The sequence below is a fragment of the Gallus gallus genome, chromosome 13, assembly GCF_016699485.2.
Source record: "Gallus gallus isolate bGalGal1 chromosome 13, bGalGal1.mat.broiler.GRCg7b, whole genome shotgun sequence".
Lineage (NCBI taxonomy): Eukaryota > Metazoa > Chordata > Aves > Galliformes > Phasianidae > Gallus > Gallus gallus.
In genome coordinates, this window is record NC_052544.1 from 497,455 (window position 1) to 516,631 (window position 19,177).

A 19,177-nucleotide genomic window follows, 5' to 3' on the forward strand; every position below is an offset into this window, starting at 1 on the left:
GCAGTGGGGACAGTATACATATTTTGGATGGGTTCTGGGTGAGCTGGCATCACCCATGTGCCTCTGACAAAGATGAGTTTCACACTGTCTCGTTTCTCTTTTTGTAGCTGTCCCTCCCAAACTGAAGAAACTGAAAAGCCCAAACGTTCACGTTGGTGAAAAGATCTCACTGAAATGTGAAGCGACTGCTGGCAACCCTCAGCCATCCTACAAATGGTTTAAAGATGGCAAAGAGCTGAAGAAGAGCAAAGACATCCGGATCAAGTATGGGAATGGGAAGTAAGTATGCCATGGAGCTGCCATGCCTCTAACTAACACTGAGTTTGGGTCTTGGGGAGCAGCCCTGCAAACTTCCCAGCTTGCTCTGAGTGGTGCTGAGCTCCCAGGCAAATGCAAAATGGGCAGGGGAGCTGGGTCAGATGGGCAGGCATGTCAGGGCTGGGCGGTTTAATGGATCATCACGTCCAAAACTGGCCGAGAAAGATGGTTGTATTGGGAAACCAGTGCCTCTCCAGGCAGCTCTGTGGCTAGGCCCCACTGCGGGTTGTAACTGAAACGTCCATTTACCTTATATGTCAAGCCAAGGATCTACGTTCATTATTTTTCTTGGTAGTTTCTTCTGGGGTAATGCTGCAAAATCCAACAGGTAATCAAGGGGTGGGAGACAGCTGCAGGGACAGGAACCACAGTGGGGATGGGCTGGGGTTGGACTAGATGATCTCAGACTCTGCTTTTTCCAACCTTAATGATTCCGTGATTCTGTGAACCAGGGAAAAAGGGCTTCCACTGCACTTTCATTTAAATCAATCCATGTTGTTGTTTTTTTTTTCAAGGCCAAATATTTACATATGATATATCCTAAAGTTATTCTGTAATTGTGACCGTGCTTACATTCATATATTCTGACCTAGCCAGCAACAAAGTCAGCTTGCAACTGCCTGATCCCTTGGAAATGTTAAAACTAATTTTATGCCAACATATGTTATGCCTCAGTGTGTGAAAAATAGCTCATCTATTCTCATCACGCAGTTGACAGAGTATTTGCTTTTATAATTAGAAATTCTTCAAGTGCTCAAATGGGTCATTGTCAATTGCTCTCATTTCACTGCAATCCTGTTAGCTTTGATTTTAAAGGCACGTCCCAGATGTCCGGTGTAGAGCAGTGACAGGATGGCATCCCACCCACAGCAGCACCCACACTGTCCCTGGATCAGGGACACCAACGGGGAAGAACAACCTTTCCTCAAAACACAGCTGTCAAGTCATAACTTGGCATTTCCTAGTTTCCATGGCAGCATGTTGGCTTGCAGCCTGCCGGTGACAGGCCAAAGCCATGTGCGTGTCAGAAGTGCTTCCTGCTGGCATAATAAGCCCGAGGATAAACATCTTAAAGAAAGCTGAGCACCTGGCTCTGCCAGCACCTGGGTCTCCCTTGGCAGCAAAGGTCTGAGCCCTGAGGTGTCCCTGCTCATCTGCTTCCATCTCAGACCAGGAGCTGGACAGCACAGAGGCCAGACCCAACAGCAGCCATTGGGCTGAGACTGCTCTGATGTGGTGTTTTTTGTCCCTTGTGCAGCAGGCAGCAGTGGGTTTGCTAGCTCTGCTAGCTCTCAGTGCCTGAAAATAGAGAGCAGGGTGGTGATGGTGTTGGACCTTCCTCCTTCTGGACTTGAGTGCATGCAGAAGAGTGCATTAAAAATTGCTCTGTGCTGATGCAGTTTGAGGATCAAAGGAGTCCTTGGGAATCTGTGTTTCTCCATTAAGTACCAAATGGAGATGAGCAGCAGAGGGAACCAATGAGTGCGCATCATGACTGTCAGCATGTTAGGAGAAGCTTCCCAAACTGTGAAGCTGAGAAAAGAAGACTTACTAGATGGTGATTAATACACAGCTCCATTAATACCTGGCTCCATTTGGAAATAAGATTGGTCTCAAGGTAATCCTTTGCTCTTTCTTACAGTTAAGAGTAGGGGCTAAACTTGAACACTGGGAAGGGCCTTTCATGGGAAAGCACAAAAGACAAGAATCTTCACAGACCATGTGGCACCTGCCCAGGTGCATGTGATCATTTATTTAAAAATTTGATCCAAAGACCTAATTGAGTTGTCTGCTGCAGCCAGGAAAAAGAAGCTCTGTCTGGAAGAGGTGTTGTCCGTAGCGTGTCCCTTGGCCATGTGAACCCTGTGCAGAAGTGGGCATAGCTTTGGATTTGACTCTTCACCTGCAGCTCTGTGGTCCTTAGACAACACGTGGAAGATTAGGATGGGAGACAAGAGCATAACAGCTTGAAATGGCTCATGCCTTTACCACTCTTTGCCTCACTTTGCTCCCTGCAAAATGGAGTTTCCCTGTATGTGTAAAGAGCCTCAGCATCTCTAGCTAGAAAGATGAACTGAAGAGTTTTTATCTGACCCCACCGCCCTTCCTAGAGTTGAAGAATAAGGGAAATATATGTTATAAGGTGGAGATGAGCAGTTAACTGCATGTCACTCTTCAGCTTTTCCATCAATCCTCTTTCCTCTTGTTTTTCAAACTTAGCAGCAAACTTTCTGGTGCCATCTAACAAGGGAGGTTTTTGTTGTTGTTGCTGTTGGTTTTTTTTCCAATGGGTATTTGCTGGAGGGAGGGGAACAATTCTGATTCCTCCTTTCTGAACTGTGTGTTCCATCTGTGATTAGTAACAGGCTGGGGCAAGCCTGGCTTGCACAGAGAGGAAACTTCTCGTTAAGGTGGAAGAAATTATTGGCTGGAGTTTTATCTCCTGCTCAATTTAAATAAAGCAGAATTGATAGGGACCTTGAGAAATTACCCAGAAAGAACTGCGGTCCATAGTGAAAGTAAAGCATAGTGACTGGCTCACCCCTTCTGAGCTGCCAAAGTGATAGCATTTCCTGTGAGTGCACCTGAGATGGATTGAGGCCACTGGGTGCCAAGAAGTTAAGGTTCAGTTTTGACTTTCGAACGGTCCTGGCAAATGGTCAGATGACAACTCTGAAGAGAGCTGGGGGACTTTCTGTTTGCTGAGGTGTAGGGATACTACCCAACTTCAGGGTGCACTCAGGACTCTATCCTGAAATGTGCAGATTGTGCACTGAAATCAGAGGGATGCAGTTCGAGAGCCTGGTAGGCTGCTTGCTGTCCTTACAGCCTCTTCTCTTTGTGTGCTTTCTTACCAAGAGAGATTGCTGGGTGATACAGTAGGCGTATCGTTAGATTGGAGAGGGCTGACAGTTCAGTTTGGGACAGGCTGACCATATGACATCCCTTGGGAGTAGTGTCCTACTTTCAGTATCACCAGGAATCCCTATTGTTAGCCTGTAAGTGGAGCCAAGGGATACCCTCCTCTCCTGTTTCTGTATAGTAGTCCCCGAGGCAATGTTAGCTGGGGCAGATTCATTGCTGGGGTCTTCCTTGTAGAGCTCCCTGCTGTAGATTATTCCCCACCCACAATGAATGGGGCTGTGGTCTTCCCTGTGCAGCTCACTGCTCTGGAATGAAGGCAAAAAATAATAATAATGCCAAAGCAGCAGGGGAAAGAGAGTGCCAATAAAGATAAATGATTTCCTAATTAAGCCTGGAGACAAGGAGGGGCAGAGAGAACTGTTGAAGCCTTGTGGGAGCCAGAGTGAACCCAAGCAGGCTATACCACCACTCTGGCAGGGGTCTTCAGCCTGACATTTTTAAACAAAGGAAAAAGCTCACTTGACAATGGATCTTGCGAGAGCAATTCCAGATGCCTTAAAGCTAAGACTCTTCTTGAGCACCGGTGTTGTTATAATCACCAGGGGAGCTTCTCTCTTGCTAACTCTCACGATGTCATTATAAGTCCCCGATACTTGGGATTTGGTTTAGCTGCTGATGGCACTTTATTGGAGGGGGTGTGAAAGAGTATCTCCTTTGTTTGCCTGTTTGTTGTTTTAAAGGAGGTGATGGACATCATTTTGGCCAACGCACCTGGTACTCAACCAGGGAACTTGAGAACTGAAAAGAGAAGCAGTTGGATCTTGAGCTAGAACAATACACAAAGCCTGCAAGTTGGGACTCATGACAGATTCAGAGAATGGGCATTTGATCAAGCACGAGTGAGTTATAGTGACTAACAAGTTATGGCCAGATGCTGAGAGGCTTCAACTCATGGTGTATGCAAACATAGCCATGGAAGGAGGTTTATGTGCCTGAAATTTTCTCTCTTCTTTTCCAATGATGTTGACTGGTTAAAAAAAAAAAATCCTCTCCCTATCTAATCTTAGTCCCTTGCAGCTGCACAGTGACACAACTTAGGCTGGAAACTCTCACTGAAACATCAATTGAAATCGCATTCATCCAGCTTAATGCTTTACCTGGCATCTGGGGAATAAAGGCTGGGGTGGTGGCTGAGGCCACAGGCAGTTCATCTGGGATAGCACATTGTATACCCACAATCATAAATTAGTTTGGTTCTCCTTATATGCCATGTATCAAGGCACTGGCAAGGATCTGTGGCACACACTAGCTGCAGAAAAAAAAAGACTTAAGAAGAAATGAATGATGTCCCAAATGCTCCAGACTCAGAAAGGAGCCTCAAAACTGTAACTGAGTCTCTTGTACAACCTTGTGTAATATAATCATGATACGTTTCACAGAGGTTTTGAAGGAGTCTGTCCATCCAAAGGTGCTGTTCCATGCTGCTTTTCCATGATCTTATGTCTGTTCTTGAGAGGCATGCTTTTCTCTGATCTAAATACTTCCAGCCTAGCTTTGCTGATCTCCATTGCTGTGCTCAGTGAAGAGCTTCCACCAAAGACTGCTGCTTTTTATATGACACCTCTCTTCCTGCCTCCCCTGACTTAAAGCTATCTGGTTTTGCTTTAAAGGCTCTCTCTGGCCTTCCTCCCAGGTCTGGCAATCCCTGACGTTTTAGTCCCACCTCTGAGTTGCCCGTCCTATCAGCTTCCATCTAACATGTGATACTCTTCCAAATGAGGACCTCTATACCTTCCCCCCCAGCAGCACCAACCCTTTCTTCTGCTCCCAGCTACAGAAATAGCTGTAGTTCTGTTGCTGATGTAGTGAGGCCTCTACATACTGTCCTAACTGCATCCCTATCTGAGGTTTCCTGTCTCCCTACTTAGATATTTGCTTTTTGAACAGAGAAGTGTCTGTTCTGTGTTTGGTACTGTGAGGTCCCTGGTTCCTGAGAGGCTGCTAGCATGCATGTGAGATGTCATAACAAAGTGGGAAAGAGCCTGCTCTGAGCTGTTCCGTGATCTACATTCTCCCAAAAGGTATTCAAACCTTGGCATTGGGGCTTGAGGAAAATTCTTCAAAATATCCATGGGATGGATCAATTGCCATGAATTCCAGGACAAGAAAACCAGGGGAATCCGCTGTGACATGAGAAGGTTCATCAGCCTTAACCAAAAATCCGTTTTTATGTATGTCTTGCCTTCATGCTCTGGCAGCTGCCACAGAATTGCCAGCACAAGGGCAGCAGCACACAGAGGTTTGTCTCTCAGCCTAGTGACCACAAATCCACTCCAGGCGTGTGGTTGGATTTCACTGCCCCAGCTGCCCTGCACCTCTTCATGGTACCTGGACAGCCATGGCAGCACAGACACAGCCCAGTGCTGAATGGGAGGATGGAGGGGGTTGCACAAGTGACCCTGCTCTTTGGATTGTACTTATTGATCTTCCTTTTTGCTGACGCTGTGTGACCCAGAAGGGACTCCAGCACTCAGACCAGTGTCAGTGTCAGCTCTGCAGAGTGAGGACTGGTTGAGTCTTCCTTTTAAAATCAGCCTGCCCCAAGCCTGGGCACAGAGAGAGAACAACACTGCTGAGCAGAGAAGGGGCAAATCTGCTTTTCAGGTTAGAACAGCGCTTTAATGTTGGGGGACAGGGGTAGGAGAGATCAGGCAAAGGGGGTCTGGGGATGGTTGGTCCTGCCCTGGGCCCCCACAGGGACATTCGCTATCTCTCACTTCTCCCACGGTCCCAGCAGTCAAACCCTGAGCAGGGCAGGTGATTGTGTGAGGGAAGGAGGAAGGAGAACTTTGCCCACTACAGGAGGGATGGCAGCTGAGCTGAGAAGTCTGAACCTTCCTTTTCTTATCCATCTTATTTGATTGCTTTGCTTGAGGGTTGCTTTTTTTTTTTCACCCTTTCTCATTCACTGTTTTAAAGCTAATCCTGAACTAGCCAGATCATGCCCTGGAGTTCATAGCAGCCAGCACAGCCATGTGTTGTTCTCAGGCACCACAAGCACAGCCAGCTTGCCCAGCACTGTTGCGCTGCTTTGTAATTGAGGGCAGGGGAGAGTTTGGGGCTGTTTCCATCTGGTTGTGCAGGCGAGAGGATGGTCCTGGCTGCCACTTCTGCCCTGTCTGGCAGAGCTGCTTTGCCATGGCCATCCTTGGTCTGCTTCACATTGCACTGAACTCTCCTACCTGATTTTCTCGCACTGCTTGCTGGGGAAGATGAATGTGTTCCCTGAGGCAGGGACACTGAGAGCCCCTGCTCTGGCCAGCAGAGCTGCTGATGGCAGGCTGTTGCCAGACAGTGCTTCGGGACTGTAAGCTGAAGGGCTGGATCTTCTTGCCAGCCATAAACCCACTTTCTCAGGGCAAATTCACCATTGTACAGAGTGCCAGAACAGCACATAGGCACCAACTGAATCGTTGGAGGGTGTGCAAGCAGTGCTCGTGGCACAGTGCCAGCCCCTGTGCTCTCTACAGCACTGCTGTGCTGCCTGCCCTGGCTGTCTGTTCAGAGAGGAAAGGAGTTAATAGGTAACCACAGCAGTCTATTAAATGCCCTTTGTGAGAGTCACATTTAAAAATGTCCTTTTCCTAGGATCTCACGTGTTTTTACTATGGGCAGTTTTCATTGACAATGCAGAGGCCAAATAAGGCATAGTCTTCCAGTTCTCTTCACCAGCTAATTCCTTGACTTTTTTATTACTTCTGTGTTAGCTCCTCTATTTTTAGAAGACTCATAAAATACTACAATAGTAGTAATCCGAGAGCTATTTTTGTCCTGCTTGATGCAGAAGCAGTTGAACTCATGCAGGGCTCACCGAGTCCTCACAGACACACAGATCGGTGTCCACAAGCACCGAGGTGCACAGCTCTGTGAGGAGGTGGCCTGGGAAGCAGGTCCAGTTTCCACTTGGCAGGAGGGAGGAGGAGAAAAATGATTCAAGCTAACCAAAGTGCTGGTGGGAACATGAGTCCTGTCACAAAAAGTTCCTTCCTGGGCGGGATGAAGCGCCTGTTTCTTTTCCTCTCACTGTACAGGAGGCCTCAGGGCCCAAGCTCGTATTTCGGTGTCTAACTCTGAGATGTCTAAATTACAGCAAATGGGGCCACCCTTCCTGGCCAGGACTTGCCAGGATCTTTGTGTATGTCTTGGCCAAGGGCTGCTCTCCCTGCTTCCCATTGTAGTCTGGAGATTGGCACTCCGAACTGCCCTCTGGGGGACTTGTTCTCTTGGCTGGAAAGGTATTTTGGGGATCCTGTTCTGGCCAGGCTGAAGGGCTCCTTGTGGATTCCATCCCCCAGAGCTTGCAGACAACCTATTCTCCATGGCTCACTCCTCCATTGGCGCTACAGGAGGTAATTAGTGCGTGGCTAAGTCATATGTGCTGAGGGTCAGAAAATACAATGAGGCAGATTTTCCCCTGGAGTACAGAAATGTCAACAGTGTTACACTACACTGAAATGATGGCATCTGTCAATGACCCCAGCCCTTTCACTGAACAAACAGCCCACGGCAGTGCCTTCCTCCAGAAGAATGGCATCATCTGGCAGCCAGGCATCTCAGGAGGAGAGCAGCGGGGCTGTCCCAGGGGCCAGCATCCCCAGGGAACACAGCCCAGAAAGGCAGCAGGGGACAGGGAACTGTGGAAGGTTCCTCCTAGTGCTGTTACTTGGCACTTCTTTTCAAATACACCTCAGTCATCAAAGAAACAAAATGTCTGCCCTCCAGGCAGCAGGAGGAAGAATGCAAACTTGCAAAATCAATTTCCTAAGCAGATTTGAGGTATTTCAGAAGCATGTGAAAGTAGTAAAATGGAACGGAGACGGACTGGTCATCTTTCTCTCTGCCACGCACAGGTCATGTAAGGCCTAATTTCTCTCACATCTTCAGTGGAGTTCATCTTGTGAAGAGTCATTATTCATGGTTTCAAACTAAGAGAGGGGAGATTTAGATTAGATATAAGGAAGCAGTTTTTTACAATAAGGGCAGTGAGGCACCGGCACAGGGTGCGCAGAGAGGTGACAGTGCCCCATCCCTGCAGACAGCCAAAATCCGGTTGGATGGGCTCTGAGCACTGATGGAGCTGTGGGTGTCCCTGTGCACTGCAGGGGGTTGGACTGCGTGGCCTTTGGGGTACCTTCCAACTCAAGCAATTCTATGATTCTATGACTCATGTGTTTAAAAGGTTCAGACTGGTGCTCTGAAACAAGGTAATTCTCTGACTGTTTCAGGGCTTACTGGAAGAGGAAATTTCATTTTGTTGTGGCTATGCTCTACATTAAATCTCATCCTCTTCTGTACCTTTCATCTCGCTCCCCTAGGTCTGTTGTCTGACATTATACATTGTACTGTTGAGGTCATTGGTCCCCAAAAAAAAGCTCTTGTATTTTTTTTAAGGGAATCTTGCAATCCGGGACAGATCCAACAAGCTGTGTTAGGAAAAAAAAATAATCTCCTTTGGCAGTACAACGGTCTTGTGCATTAAAACAAAATAATCCTCTTTGGTTTCACCTTGATACCGAGGTTCTATAAATACCAGCATTGCTTTATATTCTGCTCACATTCTCTTCCAGTTCCAGGTAAAAGACCACATGTCTGTCATCCTGTTAGTGGAGATGAATCTGTCAAGTATGACCCCTTTCATTAGCTTTTTGTGTCACTAAATAACTTACTGATTTGTATATTTGGAATTTAAAAACCTTTATCACGGACATGGGTGATACAGAGTGCATTTTTTCAGTTACTGCACGAGGCAAAACGTGCTGTGCATATGAGATCACGGCGCAGCCAATAATCAATTGAAAAACTGTTCTCCAGCAGCTGCAGGCAGCATGTTCGTTAATGCTTTCAGCTTTCAGGACCTGGCCTTGACCCTTCGCTGACTGATGTACACCCATCTCTGTGGAGGGAGAGGGGAATGGGGTCCTGCACTGGTTTCTACAGCCCCATAAGGCCAAAGCCCATAATCCAGTGCCTGTCAGATCTCCCCAGCAAGTCTTTGCATCAGCCTGTTGGTTTAGACCTCCACATTTGAACGTGTTGGCCCAGATAACTGGCTTTGCACTGTGGAGTAGGGGAGACCTAGGATTAGTGGAATTCAGGAGACACGCTGTCAACATTCATTTAAAAATTGTTCCACATGAGGCCAAAACTCTTGTAATTGAATGCTTGACCACATCCTGTGGAACAGGGCATTGCCTGTATCACAGGAGCTGTACCAAGTCATCTCAAGTGCTTTTCATTTGCTAACACAGCGAGTGACATGTTCGTGCCGTGTCCTTGCACCATGGCTCCCAGTAGAGCAGCATGTCAGGGTGTTGAAGAGATGTCAGTGCACTTCTGTGAAGGACTTTCCATGGAAAATCATTTGCACAGCCCAAAGTCCTTCCTAGATGACATATGTAATGTTGTAAATATTTCCAAAGATAATGGTTTTCCACTTTAGACGAATTTTGCCTTCAGCAGCATAGGCCAGTGGGACATCTTTTTAAATCTGCCAGTGCTTTCAAGCTTCTCTGTCAAGTGACTGTATGACACAGACCTGAGACAAGAGCTTGGGGTAGGAAGCAGAGGGAGATATTCTCACCAGAAGAGAGCATAGGGTGTTTTTTTTAATAAGCTGTCTGAACCAGAAGGAAATGTAAAAGAGGGTCTGATGAGGGATTTCCCTTGTGGTTTCATGAGTGGTCTTTTGTGTGTGTTGAAGGCTGGTTGATCTCTGTCAAACTAGTTAACAAAGGGTTTTGTCTTGTTGTCAGAGAGACATCCTGGAAAATGAGACATGAGCCAGGTGGAGGGAAAGTGTACCCCACTGTACCACCACAGAGCTCTGCCCTGTGCAGCTCCCATTCCCACAAAGCACAGGGCATGGATTGTTAGGACATGTGAGCAGTCATCACTTACATCACCTTCTGCTCTTCCTAGGTGCTTCTGGTCAATAAGATGATCATGTGGATGTCAGCCCGATGTGCCTGTAGTGCACAAGGAAGTGGATTTGGGGAAGACACAGTGCTTGCCCTGTTTGCCCAGAGAAAGCTACAAGATAGTTGTCTAGGTCAAACCTCAGGGCTTTGGTTTGCAGGCTGGAATGCATGGGTACATTATCCCATAACTGTAGCATGGGGGTTTGAGTGTGCAGCACTGCTGTACATGGCCAGGGAGGCACTCCACAGCAGCTGAGCTGCTCAACCTCCTTGCTAAGGTGCAGAACATGCTGCTGCTCTCCTTCCTGCAGTCAGATCCTGGTGTTCTTCTGTAAAGTAGCCTTTCTTCGGTGCAGGTCTGTGTGCTGGGGAGCTGGGGTCTTGGGTTCAACCCCTCACAAGACTTCTTGACGTTCCATATGTGGCCCTCCTAAGAGTGGGAGCAGATGTCAGACCAAACCATGGCGTCAGGCTAAGAGCAGTGGGTTCAAAGGGAGATGTTCAATTAGGAAATCACGATGGCTGTGATTCCTGGGAAGAGTCTCATTTGAATCCTGATCAGCTGGTGAGATCAGGCGGACCATCTCCTGCAGAAGGGGTAACTTACCAGGCAGCATAGCAGGGCCAGGAATGGTTATCAATTCATGAGGATGGTTAGCAATTGAGTAAGAAATGTCTGCTATACTTTTCAACAGAAAGATTTCCAGACTGCAGTTCAACAAGGTGAAGCTGGAAGATGCTGGGGAGTACAGCTGCGAAGCGGAGAACATTTTAGGGAAAGACACCGCAAAAGGCAGCCTGAATGTGAGAAGTGGTAAGTGAAGAAGTCAGCAAATGTCTTGAGCCATCTGTCATTCAAGCAGAAAGCGGGAGGTTCTGCAGGTGATCTGTCTTGTATTTCGTTTCATGCTTTCAGGATATCAAGTAAAACAATCTCGGGAGATAAGAAAAATGAAGCTTAGCATAAATGTTTATCTTTGTTATCTGTCACTGGCAATGTGGTTCATTTACATTTTAAATAAACTTACAGTCTATGTATTTTTTAAAAAGGGCAAGGAAGAAAGAAAGCTGATGGGCTTGATGTTTTATTTTTTTAAAGAATTTCTGAGAAGCAAAACCTACCAGATGACAAGTAATTAAACCATAGCTTTGTGATGAGTGAAGTTGCTTCTGGTTTTCATCCTAGAATGTGTGCTCCATCTCTTAGAGCTCAGCAGATGGAGTCTGAGGTTAGGTGGTTTTATTATTATCTTGGTCATCATAATTATATTGCTTAACACGATGGTTTGGATGCACCCTGTGGCTCTGAAAGTCCCTGCAGTTGGTTGCCAGAAGCCGGGAGGGTGTGAGCAGTGGAGAGATGGCTGCTGTGAGCTCTGTTGCCTCAGCTCTTCCTCCTGCCATTCAATGGCTGCTGCAGGGGCCCCAGCTCTGCCATCTGGCCCTTTGGCACAGTCCAGTTTCACTGCTGCTGCGCTCTGAATAGCACTGGTCACATGTGATGGAAGGTACCTTTTTCCCACTGCTTTCTGGCATTGTTTTCTCTGTCAACCTCTGCCTCAGCAACGTCTGCAGTCCTGGATCCTTTGTGAGGCTGGAATACTGCATACCTCCCCCTCAGTTTCACTCCTGCACAAAGCCAGTGCTTGCAGTACCTGGGGGAGGCAGCCCGTGCTCAGACCTGGAAAGTTAGCCTTGCTTTCTTTCTGATCATGACAGGGGAGGTGTCCAGAGCAAGCCAGCAGAGGCAGTGCCACTCCTTTTCTCTGACTCATGCTCTGGCTGTCCCATCATGATTTGAACAGCTCTGTTGGGCTGGGAGCTGTGTGTACAACCCGTTGCATGCAGCACAGCCAGTGCCTGCCACCACAGCCCTGCACACCTCCTCCATTCCTCCAGCCCTTGCAAAAGAGGAAGACTGATGGAGCAGTGCCCGCTGCGTCATCGTGCATGCTGCTCACAGCATTAGGGCAATGCACATCTGGCTGCAACAGCTCCCAGGTATAACTCTTCCTGTCTGGCCAGGGCAGGAGCAGGTGGCTGTCACTTGTATTGCAGGGAGTGTGAGGACACACTCGAGTTGCCCAGTAATGATTTGAAAGTACAAAAGCAATCAAAGAGACATAAAAATCACCTTTACCTGGTGGGAGATGCATTCTGCAAGGGGCTGAAGATCCAGTAAATAAAAGATAGCCTGGTGTGCCCTGCTTCTGGTGGGGTCTTGATGAATCTGTTTTCTAAGCAACCTTGAAAATCCATCTTTGGCTTTTGAGCTGAGCGGCACGCACACCTCGCTGCTGCTGTTTGCAGATCACCTGGCAGGAGAGCAGGTATTTGCAATTAAACGTTAGTTGTGGTCCTTTGCAAAGGTAAACAAGATGTTGTTGATCACTGTAGGCTTTTGGCACTCTGCTGCTTGCTTGTGCCCTTCTGTTGCTTCTCCCCGGTGTTCCTCAGGGTAGAGCACCATTCATCTGTGCCTGTGTACTTGCTTATGGAATCTGCCCTTTTCCTTCCACAGTGCCCATACTGCTGGGCCTTTCTGGGGCCTGGGAAGTTTTCCTTACCTCCCTTCTACACACTCCCTTCTTCTGTGATACCTTTCAATAGAAAGCTTCCCACGGTATCCACTTGTCTCTGAACCCATGTATGCTCTTCTGTCCCTGCCTGCATTACTCTTTGCGCTTTTTCTGACTGCATCTCAGCTCTGCTCTGTACAGCCCTACGAGTTGACAGCAATTAATCACAGGTGCACAATCTCCCTCTCCTCGAAGCCTCCCTCTTTCCCTGAAGCTCACTCTAGCTATCGCTGCTTCTGTTTATTCTGCTTCTCTATTCAACTTTGTCACTGCTGCCTCATCCCTGGGGACAGGGTCCTTTGGGGGGTGGAGGCTCCTGAGCCCCCCAGGTCCTGGCTAGCAGAGGTGCTCACAGGTGAGGCCCTTGTGTCTGTGGATGAGGATATCTCTGCTGGCAAACATTTCTCAGACTGATGAGGCAGCGTTGCTGTTGCAAAGTACTCATTGCTGTATCCTATTGCACTACAACTTTTCAGCCTTTATCACTTCCACAAAGAACCACTTTAGTCCTGTATATCTGTCTCAAATCACTGAAAATGCCCTATCAAAAAGAGATTTTCCTTAGAAAGAGAGTGGCTGTGGTGCCATGGCCCCCTGTCTCTTAGAAAATGCCCATTGGCCAAACCCAGCAGCTTATCCCTCCTCTGCAATTCCGGAATTTCCACAAAATACCCAGCTTGGAAATAGAAGCTTTCCCTTTGAAAAGCTTTGGAAGGGTGTTGGTTTCTGAGGAAATGCTTCTGGGTTTCATCAAAACATGTTGTGCTTTGGTGCTCTTTTCAGATGTTTATTACTTTGAGGTAAATTAGATGCTTTCTTAGAAAAACGTCCCATTTCCCAGTCCTCTCTATTGGTAGTGTAATATTGGCATCACAAGTGGGAATGAGAGCATAGGTGAGATGTGACAGTTTCAGACTCTTTTTCCTCAGAAAATTTCTAGGCAGCTCCTTGACTAATGCCCCACCACCCCCTCTGCTAAGAACTCCAGGAAAACTTTTCCTACAGGCCTTTTTGCTTCCCTTGTATTTCAGTTTTCCTGGTGGCCTCACCACCGTGTCTCCACACAGCATTGCCTCCTGGTGCTTTCTCCTCCCTACCTCTGGTGGTCCGGAGGGGCTTTGATCCAGAAGGGGCTTCTTGCTGACAGCTGCCTTAGTGGCTGTGGGCAGTGGACTTTCCCAGCCTCCTGCACTGGAGGAGGGAATCACTCCATGTGCTGGGCTCCCACACTATCTTTGTCCTTGACATTCATCTCTTTCCAGCTCCTCCATCCCTTGTAAGAGCACTACTTTGTGTTGCAGAGCTGCAGATACTTACGGGGTGGAGGCTTGCCATCATGAGCCCATCTCAACTTTTCTTAAGCTCCACATTTTTCTCCCTGTTTTGCTGTGATCTTTGCACTCTCGCGATTATCAGGGCTGTGAAAACCTGTGGCAGTTTCACTCATCGTACACCCAGTGAACCCTGGGTCTTTTCTGCCCTTTCTGCCTTTTTATCATGATAGATGCCCAGGTGGCATAAGTCCCTTTACGGTGAGGGGACCGACATGTGCTGTGCCGTCCCCCTGTAGGGACATGTGTTTGTCTGCCTCTCCCCCAGTTATCCATCTGCGCATCCCCTTGCCAGTACTAACATGTCAGCAGCCTCCTCAGCCCATTCCACCCAGCAGCACCTGCTCTTGTCCTCCTCCCTGCATAGCTAAGCCCAATCTTCTCTGTTCAAATTAGATATTTTGTTCACTACTTTCTTACCTTAATTTCCCCAGGAACAACGAAAGCACCACAAGTTTTACCAGCCTCAGAAACTAAAATAGTTGTTATGGAAGAAGAGTGTAAGTACCTCTCCACCCCAACTCCCATACAGCTTCTTTCCCCTTATTTGTTTTGTTTTTATGAGACAAATTGCATAAATGCTTGATTGCCTCCTGGAATCTTCTTTAATCGCTACTTCTCTTTGATTTCTCCCAAAGCCCTAATCTTCCACTAAATCTTTCAAAATATAATCTGTATTGCTGTGTCCATCTAGGAGAGGGGGAAGTTAATAAGTACTGTAACGGCAGCTTGAAGAACATGCTACTTAAAATTGGTGGTGGATTTTAAGTGTCTGTAGGTCATCCAGTGCATGGATTTATTGATACTTCTAAGATGTGCTTGTTGCAACCTTTGATCTAGGGATTTATTTTATTTTAACTTTTTGAGTGTAGGTGAAAAAAACAAAAAACAAAACAGGCTACAGGATACAAGAAAGGAGACATAAGGCTCCTAAGAATAAGTCAAAAGAAAGAGGCAGAAAATACAGCTGCTTTCTGCTGTCACATTATTGCTCGAGTCTCCAGAAAACAATAAAAGATTTCCCAAAATGTTTGATTTGATTTGATTTGATTATTTCATTTGATTTTATTTGATTTGGTGGAACTGCTGTTTAGCATTCCCTTGGATTTAGTTGTCATGAGTGCAGTAGAAAATAGGCACACACAAATAAAAATCAAAGCACAGAGCAATGTATACAAGTGTAAATCTGGGAGCCAGGCTGTTGGCTTGTCTTCTTCTCCTGGGACGTATTATTTCTGTGATGGAGAGCCTCTCCCTGCTCAGGGACACTGCAGCTCGCAGAGAGCATCAGCACGCTGGACAGCCCACCAGGAGCCTGTCCAAGGGTGAGCCGAGGACCAAGCAGGCATTTCCACATCTGTGCTGTATCTCCTTTCCAGCTGCTGAGCTGACAGTGCAGCTGGCTGCACCTCTGTGTTGACAATTCCACTTTCCAGATTTTATAGGGATGTTTTCTGTTTGGTAAGCTCCATTTTTATGATTTTAAAGGAAATATGATTCTAAAAGATTTTCTGCTTAGAACACTATGCTTAACATTTGACCAGGAGGTCGAGGGAGGTGATTCTGCCCCTCTGCTCTTGAGAGACTCCACCTGGAGTACTGTGTCCAGTCCTGGTCCTCAGCACAAGAAGGACATGGAGTTGTTGGAGCAGGTCCAGGGGAGGGCCACAAAACAATCAGAGGGCTGGAGCACCTCCCTTATGAGGACAGGCTGAGAGAGCTGGAGCTCTTTAATATGGAGAAGAGAAGGCTCTGGGGGGACCTTACGGTGGCCTTCCATTACCTGAAGGGGGCCTACAGGAAAGCTGGAGAGGGACTTTTATAAGGGCAGATAGAGACAGGATGATGGGAAATGACTTTAAACTGGAAGAGGGTAGATTTAGACCAGATATTAGGAAGAAATTCTTTACCGTGAGGATGGTGAGACACTGTAACAGGTTGCCGGGTGAGGTTGTGCATGCCCCCACCCTGGAGGTGTTCAAGGCCAGGCTGGATGGGGCTGTGAACATTCTGGTGTAGAGGGACGTGTCCCTGTCTATGGCAGGAGGTTGGAACTAGAAGATCTTAAAGATCCCTTCCAACACAGACCTTTCTATTATCCTGTGATTCTCTGATTCTGTGATTTGCTCCTTCATTGTTCTTAGCCTTCCACTGCACTGGTCACATCATGCTGGGATGTAGCAGCATTGATATACCATCTTCCCCCAGGATTTTTCCTTTGTGCTCATCAATGTAGCTCCGTACAGTACATTTTCATCACATTAGATATATCCTCATTACACTGAAAGCAGAATTTCAGCAATAGAAAGGAAACATGCAAAAATGCTGTGTGACCTGCACAGAACTTTCTCTTTTGGAAAAACTTTTTTCCTCTGCTCTCTCAGTGTGGTAATGCCTGCTTGGCTGTCTGCTTTTTTCTTACTGATATGAAGAGATGGTCTCCAGACATAAAGTTGTTATTAACTATTTTTCTTACATTCCTTTTTTATGATCTCTCTCAGCTTTTAAGCTGAAAACATATTATCACTGATTTTCATGCATGATCACTGCTGGTCTATCACAGAACTGCATGTGTCTAACATATGGGGAAGTAATGAAGATGTTGTGAGTTCTGATGATCTGGAAGGGTGATAAGTATCTCATTCTTACAAAGTTCTTGCGTTTACTGTACATGTCTATATCCAAAAGCTTGTCTGTAGTCATAAGTTTTCTCACCTCTCGTTTTTTCACTTGATTATTGAAAATAATCCACTGGATTTTAAACACTATCTTAAGACAGCGCTATGTGAGCTGGAGCTTGGTGATAGCTGTAGTTCCTTGGGAAGGGAGTGTACCTTGTGCTGGCAGCTTGGGCACATCACTCCCTTTCTGCCCATATTTCCCCTTTGAAGTATTGTTTAGGCTTTTAAGTACTGTTAGATACCACCTTGTAAGTGCAACTGCCAACAAATTCTGCTTCCCTCCTCTTCAACAGTGGCTACAGACCTCTGATTACTGCTGCATACTTGGCACAAGGCAGGTTTAGATGCCTTGACAGAACTCAAAACACAGCCCACATCTCCAAGGTGTTCTGTCTCTGTTCTTGGCTAATGTTTTTCTCTGGAAGTCTATTTTTTGTCCTACTGTTTTCTATCTCAATATCTTCCCTTGGCTATCTGGCACTTGATGTAAAGCTACAAAGTGCATGGGAGCAAGCCTGTACCATTAGCTCTTAGAAATGTTATGATGGTGTACCTGGGATCTCTTCCCCAGCTACTGTTCCGTTTGCCTGTGTGCAGCCTGCAGCAGGGCCTCTGGCTCCCTTTGACAGGGCCCTGGTTGTTATGGCCTCACAGATCTCATGATTGTAAAGAGAAACCCAGGAATCTCATGGTGTTTCTGTTGTAAAGACAATCCTGATGTTAGTGTGGATGTGGGACTAAAGCCAGCAAACTCAACTGATCTGGATTCAAATCTGCCTTCCATCCCAGTCCAGCTCATGTGGGGGCAACAGTATAGCTGGGGGGAGTACTATACCCACTGTGGGGTACATGCGTGGGGCACCACTCCTTCAGTGGTGTAACACCTTCAGGTGAGATGTTCAGAGCCATTTAGCAGATGTAACAAGCTGTGCCATGGAGTGATGTGAGCTGGCGTGGTCATAGAGGTGTAGTGTCAATCTTAAGCAACTTTAGTCCACATAGTCAAGCCAGACACTGAAGGCCAGATTCCAAAGGGAAATCTCTGATGTCTGAGAAATTGTTTCTGTGATGTTATGTATTTTGCCATGATACAGCTGTCTTTCCCCTTCTCTGAATATATACTTGTGTCTGACTGTTGCTGGACTAGAGCAGCCACAGAGATGCTTACTTAAAAAAGCAGTGGGGCTTAGAAGAGAAGACATATCTGCTGCTCTTATCAAGGAACCTTCCTGATGAGCCCATGAGCATAAGATAGTTGCAGTAGCCTTGTCCATCATGAAAGAAAGGTTAAATAAGACATATTGTCCTGTGTTTGTCACAGGCTAAGGCTGTGCATTGAGTGGCTATGGTGGCTCAGCTCACAAGCAGGAACTTGCAGGGATGGGGTAACTTGATCGTGTGCTGTGATGAAAAGAGAAATATCCTTTATACTCATTCCAACATCCAGAGTACTCAAAATGGTAATGTGATCCTGTCACTGTGCAGCGTGAAGCAGCCAGACAGGGTTCTGGAGTCTGTGCCTACAGACCTGCTTGGTAAACAGAATAAGAATCATTATCAATGTTCAGAAACATTCTAACAGAGACAGAAATGGAATGAAGTTCAGAGCAATTTGTAAAGCATTCTGAGATGTAAGGTCTATGCAGGATGAAGATACTAAAACTTTACCAACGTCTCATTTTTAGAAAGTGAGGTAATATTTGAAATCTCTGAAAAGGGGAGGTAACTCCTTTTGCTTGTTTTCTGCTACTGGGCTCTCCTTTAATCCCTTTCCTTCATTTGGACAAACAGGTGAACTCTTAAGGGTAAAAGGAGAGTACAGGCTGGGTGCAGGAAGTGCAGTTTGGATACCTGCAGACAGCGGTGGGCAGGTGCTCTAAAACAATGTGTGGATCACTGCAGCTGCTCAGCTGGGTTCTCTTTGTGCCCTTTGTCTGGGACACTATCCAGCTAATCTGGCTGAATGCCTTCCCTTTGCTATCCTGTGTGGGCTGGGCAGTGCTTTCTGGGCCATCTAATTTAACTCCACTGATGCTCTGCAGCATAGTGACATTTGGGAGCAGGTGACAGAAAGACAGAGCAAGACATGCAGTGCTGAGTTGTGCTGGTGGATAATGTGATGCACTTGGGTGAAAGCTGGGCTCTCTGGATTGAATTGCGGGGCTTTTAATTCAACCACTGGGAATCATAAGCACTCCCTTAAGTCCCTTTAAAGATCGTCATGGAAGAATAGGTGAAACAGCCATTCTTTCTCCAAGTCCACCTCTCTGTGCATCTTGGTGATGTCACTGGATTTAGCTTGGACTCATTCAGTCTCTCCCTCTCATGCTTACTGCCTTCTCCAATGCTTAGCATGGCTAAGTGATGGGAATTCTTTCAGTGCTTCTCTCTCCCAGGTGTGATAAACCTGGTGGGCCGCCACAGTT

General features: G+C 46.7%; 1 protein-coding gene across 5 annotated transcripts in view; it reads left to right on the plus strand.

Moving 5' to 3' along the window:
• NRG2 (neuregulin 2) overlaps positions 1–19,177 on the plus strand; it is a 153,893-nt gene that overhangs the window by 92,317 nt on the left and 42,399 nt on the right. For 3 of the 5 annotated variants that reach the window (XM_015293545.4, XM_015293544.4, XM_015293546.4), the window contains exons 2-4: positions 108–279; positions 10,856–10,974; positions 14,505–14,570. In XM_015293545.4, the coding sequence (XP_015149031.1) occupies positions 108–279; positions 10,856–10,974; positions 14,505–14,570 (357 nt within the window). The remainder of the gene's footprint in view (positions 1–107; positions 280–10,855; positions 10,975–14,504; positions 14,571–19,177) is intronic. The other 2 variants (XM_015293547.4, XM_040647040.2) reach the window with 1 other exon arrangement.